At 33.2% G+C, this 11852-nt stretch overlaps 2 protein-coding genes across 2 annotated transcripts; one reads left to right on the forward strand and one right to left on the reverse strand.

The window, feature by feature from the left end:
• The first annotated feature begins 3926 nt into the window (after nt 1–3926).
• On the forward strand, nt 3927–7343 carry LOC139852749 (ADP-ribosylation factor 1). Its single transcript, XM_071842082.1, has 9 exons — nt 3927–4075; nt 4233–4438; nt 4552–4590; nt 4704–4766; nt 6202–6220; nt 6469–6580; nt 6671–6718; nt 6818–6948; nt 7036–7343. The coding sequence occupies exons 2-9, from the start codon at nt 4336–4338 to the stop codon at nt 7067–7069; spliced, it is 549 nt and encodes a 182-aa protein (XP_071698183.1). The 5' UTR covers nt 3927–4075; nt 4233–4335; the 3' UTR covers nt 7070–7343.
• Nucleotides 7344–10635: 3292 nt separating this feature from the next.
• On the reverse strand, nt 10636–11058 carry LOC139853647 (protein GLUTAMINE DUMPER 5-like). The gene has a single exon (XM_071843024.1). It carries the CDS (start codon nt 11056–11058, stop codon nt 10636–10638), a length of 423 nt encoding a protein of 140 aa, XP_071699125.1.
• Nucleotides 11059–11852: the final 794 nt, after the last annotated feature.

Genomic DNA, 11852 nt, shown 5'->3' on the forward strand with positions numbered 1-11852 from the left:
TTGAATGTAAAATGATTACATACATAAGAGCACTGCGAGTGGTGACTTAGGTCACTTGGCATGTTAGGCGTGACTGACTGAGTCAGAAAAAGTGGGGAGTGGTGACTTGGTGTGTCACTTGAGTATTTTTTATTATTATTTTATTAAAACAAGAAATAAAATCCCGTCGCGTGGGTGACTGACAGAAGTGAGACGGAGCTATGAGACGGATGTGGGGAGTGGCAATTTAAGTGACGGGGTGTGGGACGGAGGGGGGACGCATGACCACTCCGGGAGCTCTAAATGCCATGGGAGAGGAGTGGGTATGTGTTAAAATATATGATAATTCTAATCTTAATGTTGGACATCTTCTGAGATAGATTGTATTAATCTTTTGTATGACAAATTGATAGTTTATGTTGTATACTTTGGATGGTGGTCAAGACTAGTCAAATGTTGAGTCAAGAATTAAAGGATGAAGAGTACGTGTTACATATGTCTTGAAGGCTAGATACTTTATAAAAAAGTTCGTTATAAGTAGTATAAGTAGTATCAACTTGTTCACTAGATATATACAATTTGTTGTATGTTGGTTATCTTTGATTACGTTTGAGAAATTTGTGCAAGAGTTGATTAAGGGTTAGACCACGCGTTATCGTGACTATGACGTGGAGGCAAAATTGATGTTTTTGACGGCAGATAGGAAATTTTGACTATGACGTGACAATGTCAAATTTTAAAGAAAAATTATGATGAGTGTTAAATTTGAGTGATGAGGTTTTGTGTGATGTAGAAAACCCATCTATCAACATTTTATCTTTAAAGGTCGCATCAGTGACCTCACTAACCCAAATATGAACGGTAAAAGTGCCCAAGGCATCCACCTCGGACGTAACGAGTTCGTAAACATGCTTCATGCAACTAGACTCTACAAACGCGATAAAGAGCCGATATTCTTAAAATTCAGCGAGGCCTTAGCCACATTCAAGACGACGCAAAATTGCACGATTTTTTTTAAAAAAAAATAGTAATTTTTGTTAGGTTCTTTTCAAAAAAAGAAAAAGTAAATATTTTTTGACAAAATTGGTAAAACCGAAGTTTGAAACTTCGGTTTTGCCAAATCCAAAGTTTCAAACTTCGGTTTGTGTGTTTTTTGATCATGTACAGGGAATTCGAAGTTTCAAACTTTGAATTTCTTTTTTTTTAACCCTATGCCTATATAAATAATGGGTGATGATATTTTCACTTTAATTTTTTTTATAAATTCATTATAAATGGAGTATATTATTTATTTCATTGTTATGGACCCACTATCTTTCTCCTCCATCATGTTAATCTTTAGCCAATTGTTGTTCGTGGTGGGTTTCGTGGATGTGAAGCATATTTGAGAACGAGAAATTGGTGAAAATGTTGTCTATTTATTTATTTATTATATTTACTCTGTATATTTTAAGATTTGAAGTTTTATTTTAAGTTTTGATGTTCAGATTTGACAATGAAAGATGTATATGTATTATGTTATAGGTTTTGACGAAGATGAAGCTTCATACACAAGGTAATTTTATGTGGGTCCCACCACAAAAGTGGGTGTTTCTTTTAATCCACCAAACTTAATACTTTATAGAATATATAAATATTTAAATTTTAATAATAATAATAATATAGTCGGTAATAATAATAATAATACATTAATATAATAATAAGTTTGTAGTGAAAAATAAAAGTGAAAATATCATCACCCATTAATTATATAAGCATAGCCGCATAGGGATAAAAACAAAAAAGCAAATCCGAAGTTTGAAACTTCGGATTCTCTGTACATGGTCAAAAAGCACACAAACCGAAGTTTGAAACTTCGGATTTGGCAAAACCGAAGTTTCAAACTTGGGTTTTACCATTTTTGTAAAAAATATTTACTTTTTCTATTTTTGAAAATATCCTAACAAAAATTACTATTTAAAAAAAAAACCGCAAAATTGGCTCGCAACGTCCTTAAGATTTCGATGTAAGCAAGCCGAGCTGGAAACTGAGGAATTCTAACCAAACATACCAAACACAACAGTCCGCTTTATTGACAAAAGGGACAACCACTACCAAACCATCCAACCCCTCTTTCGGATCCAACAGTTTGTTATAGCATTCCAAGTCAAGGTAAACAACAACGCAAACATACAAACCCAACAAGCAAAAGTGCGAAATGAGAGCTTGGCCTTTAAAAATCAACTATAGTTTATGATTATCTAGCTAACTAAAAGAAAGTAACTTAAAAAGTAATTGAACTCGAGTATTAGTTACGTGTAACATATGGTCGTAACTAGTTTTCGAACCCTCGCTTCGCGCCGGGGGTTCGATTTTTAATGTATTTTATTGTGTTTAGTTACGGAGCCTGCGAGTGAAAAATCAACATATATGAAAAGTACCCTAAATATTTAGCTTTTTTATAAAAGTGTCCGTTTTGCGTATAGTTAGTGACATTGTGTTCATAAAATTATTTCGAGTTTAAGGATGGTGTCGGAAAAATTTAACTCGTTGCGAGCGAAAAGATATGACCTGTTGAATATTTGAGTGGAGTTTATTTAAGATATTTTATGAAAATTTTGATTTGACGCTTTAACCCCCTGTGTTGAGGGCCGATTTTAATTTTTGAACAAAGTATAGGGGGCTTTTGTGGCGTTACTTGAAAGAAAGAAGGAAAAAGGGAAAAAGATGAAAAGACGAAAATACCCCTGATACTATTCATAAGTTTTGTCTAATAGTTGGTAACTAGTTATCGAACCCTCGCTTCACGCCGGGGGTTCGGTTTTCAATGTATTTTATTGCGTTTAGTAAAATTATTTTGTGGCTAACGATGATGTCGTTGAAGCGCAACTCGAGTCGAACTAAAAGGTATAACCCGTGAGAGATTTAAATGTTATTTTAAATTAACAATATATGTGCATCTCCGCGTTTCGCAATGGAATTATCGACTTTTAAAAATTTAACGCAAAATCAACGTGTATGAAAAGTACCCCAAATATTTAGCGTTTTTTAAAAAGCGTCCGTTTTGCATATAGCTAGTGACATTGTGTTCCTAAAATTATTTCGAGTTTAACGATGGTGTCGGAAAAATTTAACTAGTTGCGAGCGAGAAGATATGATCCGTTGAATATTTGGGTGGAGTTTATCTAAGATTTTTTATGAAAATGGTTATTTGACACTTTACCCCCCTGTTTGGAGGGTCGATTTGAATTTTTCAAAAAAGTGTGGGGCGGTAAAATGAAATTTAGTTAAAATTAAATGAAAAAGATGAAAAGTAAAAAATGCCCTTGATTACTGTTCATAACTTTTCTCGATTAGTTAATACTAGTTGTGGAGCCCTCGCTTCGCGCCGGGGGCTCCGTTTTGAATGCGAGTTAAAAAAAAAGTCTTGATCTATTTTGTAAAAAAGAATTTTTTTCGACATCTAACATTGAAGGGTTGTTCCTTTTGTGAAAGTTGCTTCTTTTAGCGTTCGGGTTTTATTTTTTTATAAAAAAAAGTTAGTAAAGTGGGGGTTCGATTTGTATTTTAATAAAAGTTAGGGGGTTAAGTTTGTGAAATTTGAAAAAAAATTGCGTATAAAGTGGGAGTTCGATTTGTATTTTAATAAAAGTTAGGGGGTTAAGTTTGTGAAAATTGAATATTAATAAAAAAAAAGTTAGTAAAGTGGGTGTTCCATTTGTATTTTAATAAAAGTTAGGGGGCTAAGTTTGCGGAAAGTAAAAAAATGAATAGCGCTATTCATTTCGGCAATATTTTTTAGATATAGTTATATAATATATAATGTAAATGTAAATTCTGGGGACTAAAACTGCATAGCATAACATGAAGGATTAAATTTGTATAATTTCTTCCCATCCCATCCCATCCCATCCCATCCCATCCCATTGTTCATGATTCTACATCTCCCAATTACCAGTACAAATTTTACAAATCCCAAAACAAATCAAAATTTACAAAAATTTGTGTGTGACAGATCGAGATCCGTTACTTTAATTCCAATCCTTAATCTCATGTTATCCTTCATTAATCCATTTTAACCAAACGCAATTGATATATCCAAATCTCCGCTTCAAAGGTACGCTTTCTCATTTTAAAAGCCCCTAAAAATCGTTCCATTGCACAATTGCTTCCGTTTTCTTAAATTTAAACACTTAAATCATGTTTTATTCACGTGAAATGCACGAAGTTTCATTTAATTATTGTTTATTCAAAATTTTAGTGTTATTTTGCAGAGTAGCTTAAGGATTTTGATCTGATCTGGAATTTAGGGTTTGTTCGAATATATATTGGTGTATATGATACTATAATAGTAATAATAAGTAGAATAGAAGATACATGGGGATAGTGTTTACCCGATTGTTTTCGTCACTTTTCGGTAACAAAGAAGCTCGGATCCTCGTTTTAGGTCTTGACAATGCTGGCAAAACCACTATTCTATGTATGATTTCTATCTTTATGATATTTATTATCCTGTGTCTGTTGTTATATACTACAACTTAGCTGCTCTACTGATTTTTAACGCTTATATGGTGTTTGGTTTGATGTGTTTAGATCGGCTTCAGATGGGCGAAGTTGTCTCCACTATACCAAGTTGGTTCTATTCATCTTTTCAAATTTGCGTTCGATTAGCAATGCAACTTACGTTTATAACTTTTGTGTTATTGTTTATTGGATGGGTGAACTGATGTGGTCTTTATGTGTAGCGATTGGATTTAATGTGGAGACGGTGCAATACAACAATATAAAGTTTCAAGTATGGGATTTGGGTATGTTTGCTAACTGATCAATGGTTTTTATTTATAGTAAGAATGAAGTATACTTAATTTAGGTTGGTTACTCTCTGGAAACAGTGTACATTTCTAAAATAGGCTGTTCATTTTTAGAGTTCCTTTAAGCATATATGCAAAACTGATGTTCGAGGGCTAGAAGACTTTATCACCTTAATGATAGTGGAATACATAATGCCGAAGTGTTATGAAGCTTAGGTTGAGTACCCATGAACGTATTCTACCTTTTTAGTTCTGGGACAAACTGCCTATTGCCATTGCCATTATTATTATACTACACACTGATCTCATCTTTTTAGGATAAAGTATTTTTTGAGATGTAGGGCTTTGGTAATTTCAATGGGTCAGATTTGATCCAGTTGTCTAGTAATCTGATTTGACCAATGACCCGAAAAACGACGATAATCTGACCTATGAGATAATGGTATAAGAGCCGCTTGATAATGTCGTACATTCCGAATGGCCTTCCTTATCACCCGTACACCCATCTAGACTCTTCTGCCTCGGCATCACTAGTTCACTACTTTCATATTATTATGTCGTTAAATATTTAATGAAACCAAATGGTCCAAAGTACAACCAACGTTGTAAAATTTGCTAGGTGGGGAGTAATCATCCGAGATCTTGTAATGACTAATCAGCCAAGTCAAGGACTGATCGGATTGGACTTTTTTTGACATTCAAATAATAAATCCAAAATTTTGTGTAAATACGGGATTGAATTATTATAGACCCTAAATTATAGGAGTACCCATTTGGAACCCAGATATGTGTGGTATCGCAGACGTACAAAAAAAGAAATAACGGCCCAGCCCTCCATTTTTCACTTGGACTTTTAAATTCTAATTTAAGCCATATTATATTAATACGTTGACCAATTTTGACCGACTTTGACTTAATAAATCTGAGTTTGCTCGAGTTTTTCCCGTTGACTGATGTTGACTACCGTTCTCCGACTTTGTAGCCCGATTTAGGCCGAGTCGCTTTGGACTACTCCCGGAACCCGGTTACTCCCCGATTTATCAGCTCACTTGGCCCAACTTAACAACTTTTACTATCTTAATATTATTTATTATATATAGGAAAGTTCACTCACTTTAGAAATCTTGGAGGTTAAACAAATTACATCACAGTGTCAAGCTCTGTAGTTTATTGTCAAAAAAGTGTGCTCGCGTATGTATTTATTATAAAGCACTCATTTGCTAAAACAGAGAGTTAATGTTTACGCACTTATAGTAATATGCCATCAAAGCTTTATGGTCACATTTGAATATTTTTAAAAAATTCATGTTTAAGCACCATTTACATAGCAATGCTCCCACTTGTTCTTTTTATCTTTGAATAATATTCATATATTATTGTTTCTTTTAGTTCCAGTATTTCTTGCTGATGCTAGTCTTTTTTTATGATACAGGTGGACAAACCAGCATCAGGTAGTCTATAATTGATCTTTTCATGTTACTTTATTTTTCAGTCAAATATGGCTTAATACTGCAAAAATATTTTGTAGCTTGTGGCTAACTGTATTTTCGACATTGCCAATTTTTTTTTTAAATTTCTTTTGTCATTATATTAATAAATATGTACATCGGATAGCTTGTGGCATGCTTAAAGTTGTTGTTAAGTTGGATTTTGTTAGCGTTATATTCTCAGATTAATAAATATTTCGAGTATTTGTTAGGCCATACTGGAGATGCTATTTTCCAAATACTCAAGCGATAATATATGTGGTCGATTCTAGTGACACTGAAAGACTGGTAATCGCTAAAGAAGAGTTTCATGCAATTTTAGAGGTACTTTTTCTTCTTTATATAAAAGCTTTTGTGCTAAGTTCTGATTAGTATCCTCCTCTAACATGAAACATATCTTTTGTCTTAATATAGGAGGAAGAGTTAAAAGGTGCCGTTGTTCTCATATTCGCCAACAAGCAGGTTGAATATTTTAAAACGAAACTAAAATGATTTTGCTTGTATTTATTTATGAATTATCATCCTATAATAATGATTGGTGAAATATATCTTTTTACATAGGATCTTCCTGGTGCACTTGATGATGCTGCCGTGACAGAATCACTAGAGTTGCACAAGATTAAAAACCGTCAATGGTCTATATTTAAAACTTCTGCAATCAAGGGAGAAGGTCTTTTTGAGGGCTTAGACTGGTAAATAAAGTCTGAATTTTGTTTGTACGCTTTATGGAGTGATGTTGCTGTATAAACTTGACAAGTGACGTTTTATCTTAATGGCAGGTTGAGCAACACACTTAAGTCTGGCGGTGGCTAAACCTTTCTCATCGTGTGCATCATGCACATGTTTGTGACTTACTCATCTCTTTAATACGGTCTTTAGCAATTGAGTAGTAATGTCTTGAGGCCAAATAGTGATGTGTTACTAAAACATTTAAACTGTAGCCTCATATCCCATTTTTAATGTTTGATACATCTCAATTTCGTCGTAGTTTGATTGTTATATCTGTTATTATTACTTCTTCTACACTTCCATACCTAAGGTTATGTGTTCTTATGTTTCTGTCGCTGGATGTTTGTGTTTGTTGTTACGTAGTTGGAAATGCTTACATGTTGGGTAGATTGATGTTCTTTAGGTATGAACAAAAATTTTCCCTTTTACTCCGCTCTAAAATCAATTGGTAACGGAAATAATAAACCGTCAGCTTATATGCAAACGTTATGTTCTTTTAATTTTCAAAGTGAGACATGGGTTTTGTACTTTGTACCCAGCAAGTTGACCTACTATTAAATTCAAGGTAATCAAGCATAATAGTTTAAAAAGGTTTAGAAATGTCTGTTCATAATAAACTTATTTTACAAATATATAAGACATTATTAACTAACGAGAACTATGATAAATACAATATAATATTAGGTTAGGCTTATTCTAACGGAGCGTTAGTCAGCCGATGTGTCACGAGTTGATGAAATTTGACGCTGTTAACCGGCGTCAAACTTTGACGGATGCCTGCGTTAGTTGATTATTTAACGGATACAAGTTTGAGCGTGAGACGTTTAACCATCGAATCACATATTTTTACATTTTATATTTATTAATTAAGTTATTCTTTTCTCATCTAATTTCAATCAGATTTTTCCACATCATCCCACCAATATTTAACACAAAAATTTGACATTTTGGATTAACGGAGGTCAAATACAGTCAAAAATTCACATTTTCACTAAAAGGTGATCAATTTACCTGTGATGTCATAGGCAGGGTTGGAAATAGTCTTATCCAACAAACATCAGATATTTGGCATCTAAAACTGTCCGGCCTTTCCGTATATGAAGAGCTAATTGACGCGTAAATCGTAATCTCATTTTATTACTTTTTAATCTTAAATTAATCAATTGTATTCTTAGAAAGGGCGCAGGTTTGCCACAAAATCAAAAGATTTGCAACTTTTCAACAATAATAGAAAATTAGACAATGGACTTCTTTGAACATGGTTCTATTCTTAGATTTGATAATTATCTCATTCCCTCGAGTCTTCTGTTGGAGTATAATATTTGATTAAATACAAAGTTCCAAATATATACTACTCATACAAAATGTATAAAACGCGATTCAAAGTATTATTCGTGTACATATACCGATTATTTGACTTTCCTAAGAAATTCAACTTTGACAGAAGTTTGTTGTATCCTGCTCCAGTTGATAATAACTTAATCAGTACACTTGTAGAACAAAACACGTTATTTTACTATTTTTTAATAACTTTTATAAACTATTTTTAGTTATTATGTATTCAATAATATCATATATATTGATTGATAATCACATGAATAATAAGTGACCATCAAGTCCTATTTTGTGATTATCTCTAACACATAAAATTCATTTTTTTAGCACATGTTAGACCTTGTCCACATTAGTTAGTATGAGACCAAGCCATGTATTTCCTTATATATATATATATATATATATATATATATATATATATATATATATATATATATATATATATATATATATATATATATATATATCATACTTGAAGGCTTGAAGCTGTTAATTCATATGATATGTGAATGTGTCACGCATTTTCTAGTGTTAGCATGTTCCAACAATAACAACAATTCCTTGTTATGCCAAATTGTTCAAAAAATGAGTGTGACTAGAGTGTTCACATAATACCAGGTCTCGCGCTCGGGGGGCTTGATTACCCGAGGTTTTACGTTCTATGAGGGAGCCAATGTGCTCGTTCATAGGAGGGTTCTTCGCTTACACAAAAAAAAAAAAAAAAAAAAAAAATTGTTTTAATCCATTCATCATTATTTGGTTCTATCGGGGAAGTCACAACTCCACCCGCACCATTCACTTTAAATGGTCATAACTAAACGCACGTTTATTATCATCAGTCATAACTAAACGCACGTTTATTATCTCGTTGATGGCATTTATCCGGATTGAGCTACTCTTGGCAAGGCATTACATGCCCAACTAACGAGTCATGTGCAAAGTTCAAATGGTTTCAAGAAAGTGCACTAAAGGATGTCGAGTGTACATTCAGTGTTCTTCAAGGTATATTCTACATATTACGAGTGGTTGAGCGATCTTACAAACAAACAAAATTTCAGAGTTTTATATACTTGTGTAATATTGCACAATATGATACAAGAGGATATCAACCACACTATAAGTTCCATCAAAGAAGGAGATGCTTTCAAACTAGATAACTAGTCTAACTTTGCTGGGAATCGAACAGATGATCTTGCAACTAGAGATAGAGAAATACGCAATAGGTATGTCATGATCAACTACGTGAAGGCCTAACCGAGCACATCTGGCATCTTCCTCCAAATTTCCGTCGCATTAATAACTAATATTTTAATTAATGTAATTCTGTATTTCGAGGCCTTTTTAATAATCAATGTAATTTTATTATTTTTAGGAGATTTTAATAATTGTAATCATTTATTAAATTTTAATTATGTGTGTTTTATATATTTATTAATTACATATATTTAATTTAACTGATTAAATAAAATAAAATAATAAAATAATTTCTACTAAAAGAAATATTAAGATAACCTCACACCCCGCTTCTCAATACGCCACTTAACACGTCACACATTACTTCCCATGTTTTCGACACGTATGGTACGTCAACGTTAACTACCCGCACCACTCACCAACCAAAAAAAAAAAAAAAAAAATATGGCCAATAGCTTAGTTGGTGAATGACTCACTCTCACTTAGGGGAGGTGATGGTTCGATTCCCACTAGGTGAGGATTTTCCAAATAATTGGATCAAAAACCATTCTTACCAGGCCCAAATGATCCCTTGGTCCCACGCATGCGAAGATTGCAACAATAACAATGCAGGTTCGAATTTCGGGCCTGGCATGCTGTGGGGTAATTGGTGATGGTGTTTCGCCAGGCTCCAGTGGGCTACCGGGGACCGCTGGCTGGGTTGACAAAGTCAACACAGGGCTAACATGTCACTGCCTATACACATGTTTTTTTGCAACAACCAACCAAAAAAATAAAATAAAAAAATAACTCTACCATTAAAATTAGTCTAATCAGTGTCATTCAATTCAAAATTTGATAATGTGTTTACCTTCAACAACCTCACTTCTTTTTTCTTTTTTAACAATCATTATCATTGTTACTCACCAATCTATTATATCCATATCGAGAATTCGACTTATTTTTTAAGGCACAAGAATCGTTTTTCATAATTTAATTGACATCCAAAACATAAGCATCACATGACATTACTAAAGCCATATGATATGATCTTTATAAGAACCTTTCTCTCTTTCAAAACTGATCACACTACTATTTACACACATTCAAATATTTGCAGAGCACACTAGCATGCTTAACGATTAAGGAAGTTGATGATCATTGAACCCATCTTTATTTATCTCCTCGATTATTTCTACGTTCGACGTCGATGATTTTACCATCAATTCTCTCTGGCACCTACAACCAACAAACAATGTACTTCCACTCGAAATGGGAGTTGCCAAAAACGTCGGTCTCGCTTGTCCTGCCATGATTACTAAATACTTCTCTTCAAAATCAACTGTTAGTTTTTTCTTATGATTGTCAAGTTTTGAGTCGCCACCCTCAAGATCACGTTCTTCATTAGGCGCGTTTTGGATGTCTTCAGCGAGATTAAAGTAAGAACATGCTTGCATCAAGAGAGCAAAAGCAATGAGACCCAATAAGACAGCCAGGGCTCCCAACAAGTATGGCACCGGTGTGTGCCATGGTGACGGTGTAGCGGTTAAAGCGGTTGCTTTCATAATACTTGTGGTTAGGTTAGCTTAGATTGAATGTGAATTGTTGTAGCTGGAATATGATTAGAAGTGGTACAATCTAATGGAATTTATAGACAACAGACAAGAAGTGGCTTTTTTATGTTTTTTTTTTTTTTTTTTATTAGATGCTACGTATAACGTATTAGATTATATAATATATTGTATTGGTTAATAGATCTTTTTATTGAAAATCTAATCCTTATGGTTAATGGAATATATAGTCGGATTCCTGCAAGAAAAGAGATTTAGTGCGCTTCTCTGTTCATCTTTTTATTGTTCATTTTGGAACGCAATAACAAATATGGAATATTGGGAACTGACTAATTTTAGTTTATAGCAAACCTAAATTTGAAGTGTATACATTAAATACTACAAAGTCATAGTAGTATTTTTTGGAACTAGATTGATCGAATTGTTACGTAGTCTAAAATTTCTAACATCTTTTATAGAAAAGTTTTGGATATAGTTTTTGATATTTGACTTGATGGAAGTGTACGTGAAATTATGTTTTATTGTACACAAATAATATACATGTGTTTTTGTTACCGAAAATTAGACATGTTAAATTGTATTGAAAAATGATTGAGCCTAACAATGGTCTCTATTTGAGCATTATTGTTGATCGAAATAGGTTTAGATTAACTAAATGAAGAATTACGATAGATCAATTTAACGAATTTCGTTCCAATTGATTATATAAGCAATCAGCCAATCGCTCTTCATGAATTCAAACTATTACGGAGTACCATTTTATTTTCTGCTTGACCCAATTGTTGATT

The sequence above is a fragment of the Rutidosis leptorrhynchoides genome, chromosome 6 (assembly GCF_046630445.1).
Source record: "Rutidosis leptorrhynchoides isolate AG116_Rl617_1_P2 chromosome 6, CSIRO_AGI_Rlap_v1, whole genome shotgun sequence".
Taxonomy (NCBI): domain Eukaryota; kingdom Viridiplantae; phylum Streptophyta; class Magnoliopsida; order Asterales; family Asteraceae; genus Rutidosis; species Rutidosis leptorrhynchoides.

Coding starts and splice junctions, on each gene's coding strand:
- LOC139852749 (XM_071842082.1), top strand. CDS start 4,336: ATGGGGATAGTGTTTACCCGATTGTTTTCGTCACTTTTCGGTAACAAA. Junction 4,591..4,703: donor AGTTGTCTCCACTATACCAA/GTTGGTTCTATT, acceptor CTTTATGTGTAG/CGATTGGATTTAATGTGGAG. Junction 6,581..6,670: donor AGTTTCATGCAATTTTAGAG/GTACTTTTTCTT, acceptor GTCTTAATATAG/GAGGAAGAGTTAAAAGGTGC.
- LOC139853647 (XM_071843024.1), bottom strand. CDS start 11,058: ATGAAAGCAACCGCTTTAACCGCTACACCGTCACCATGGCACACACCG.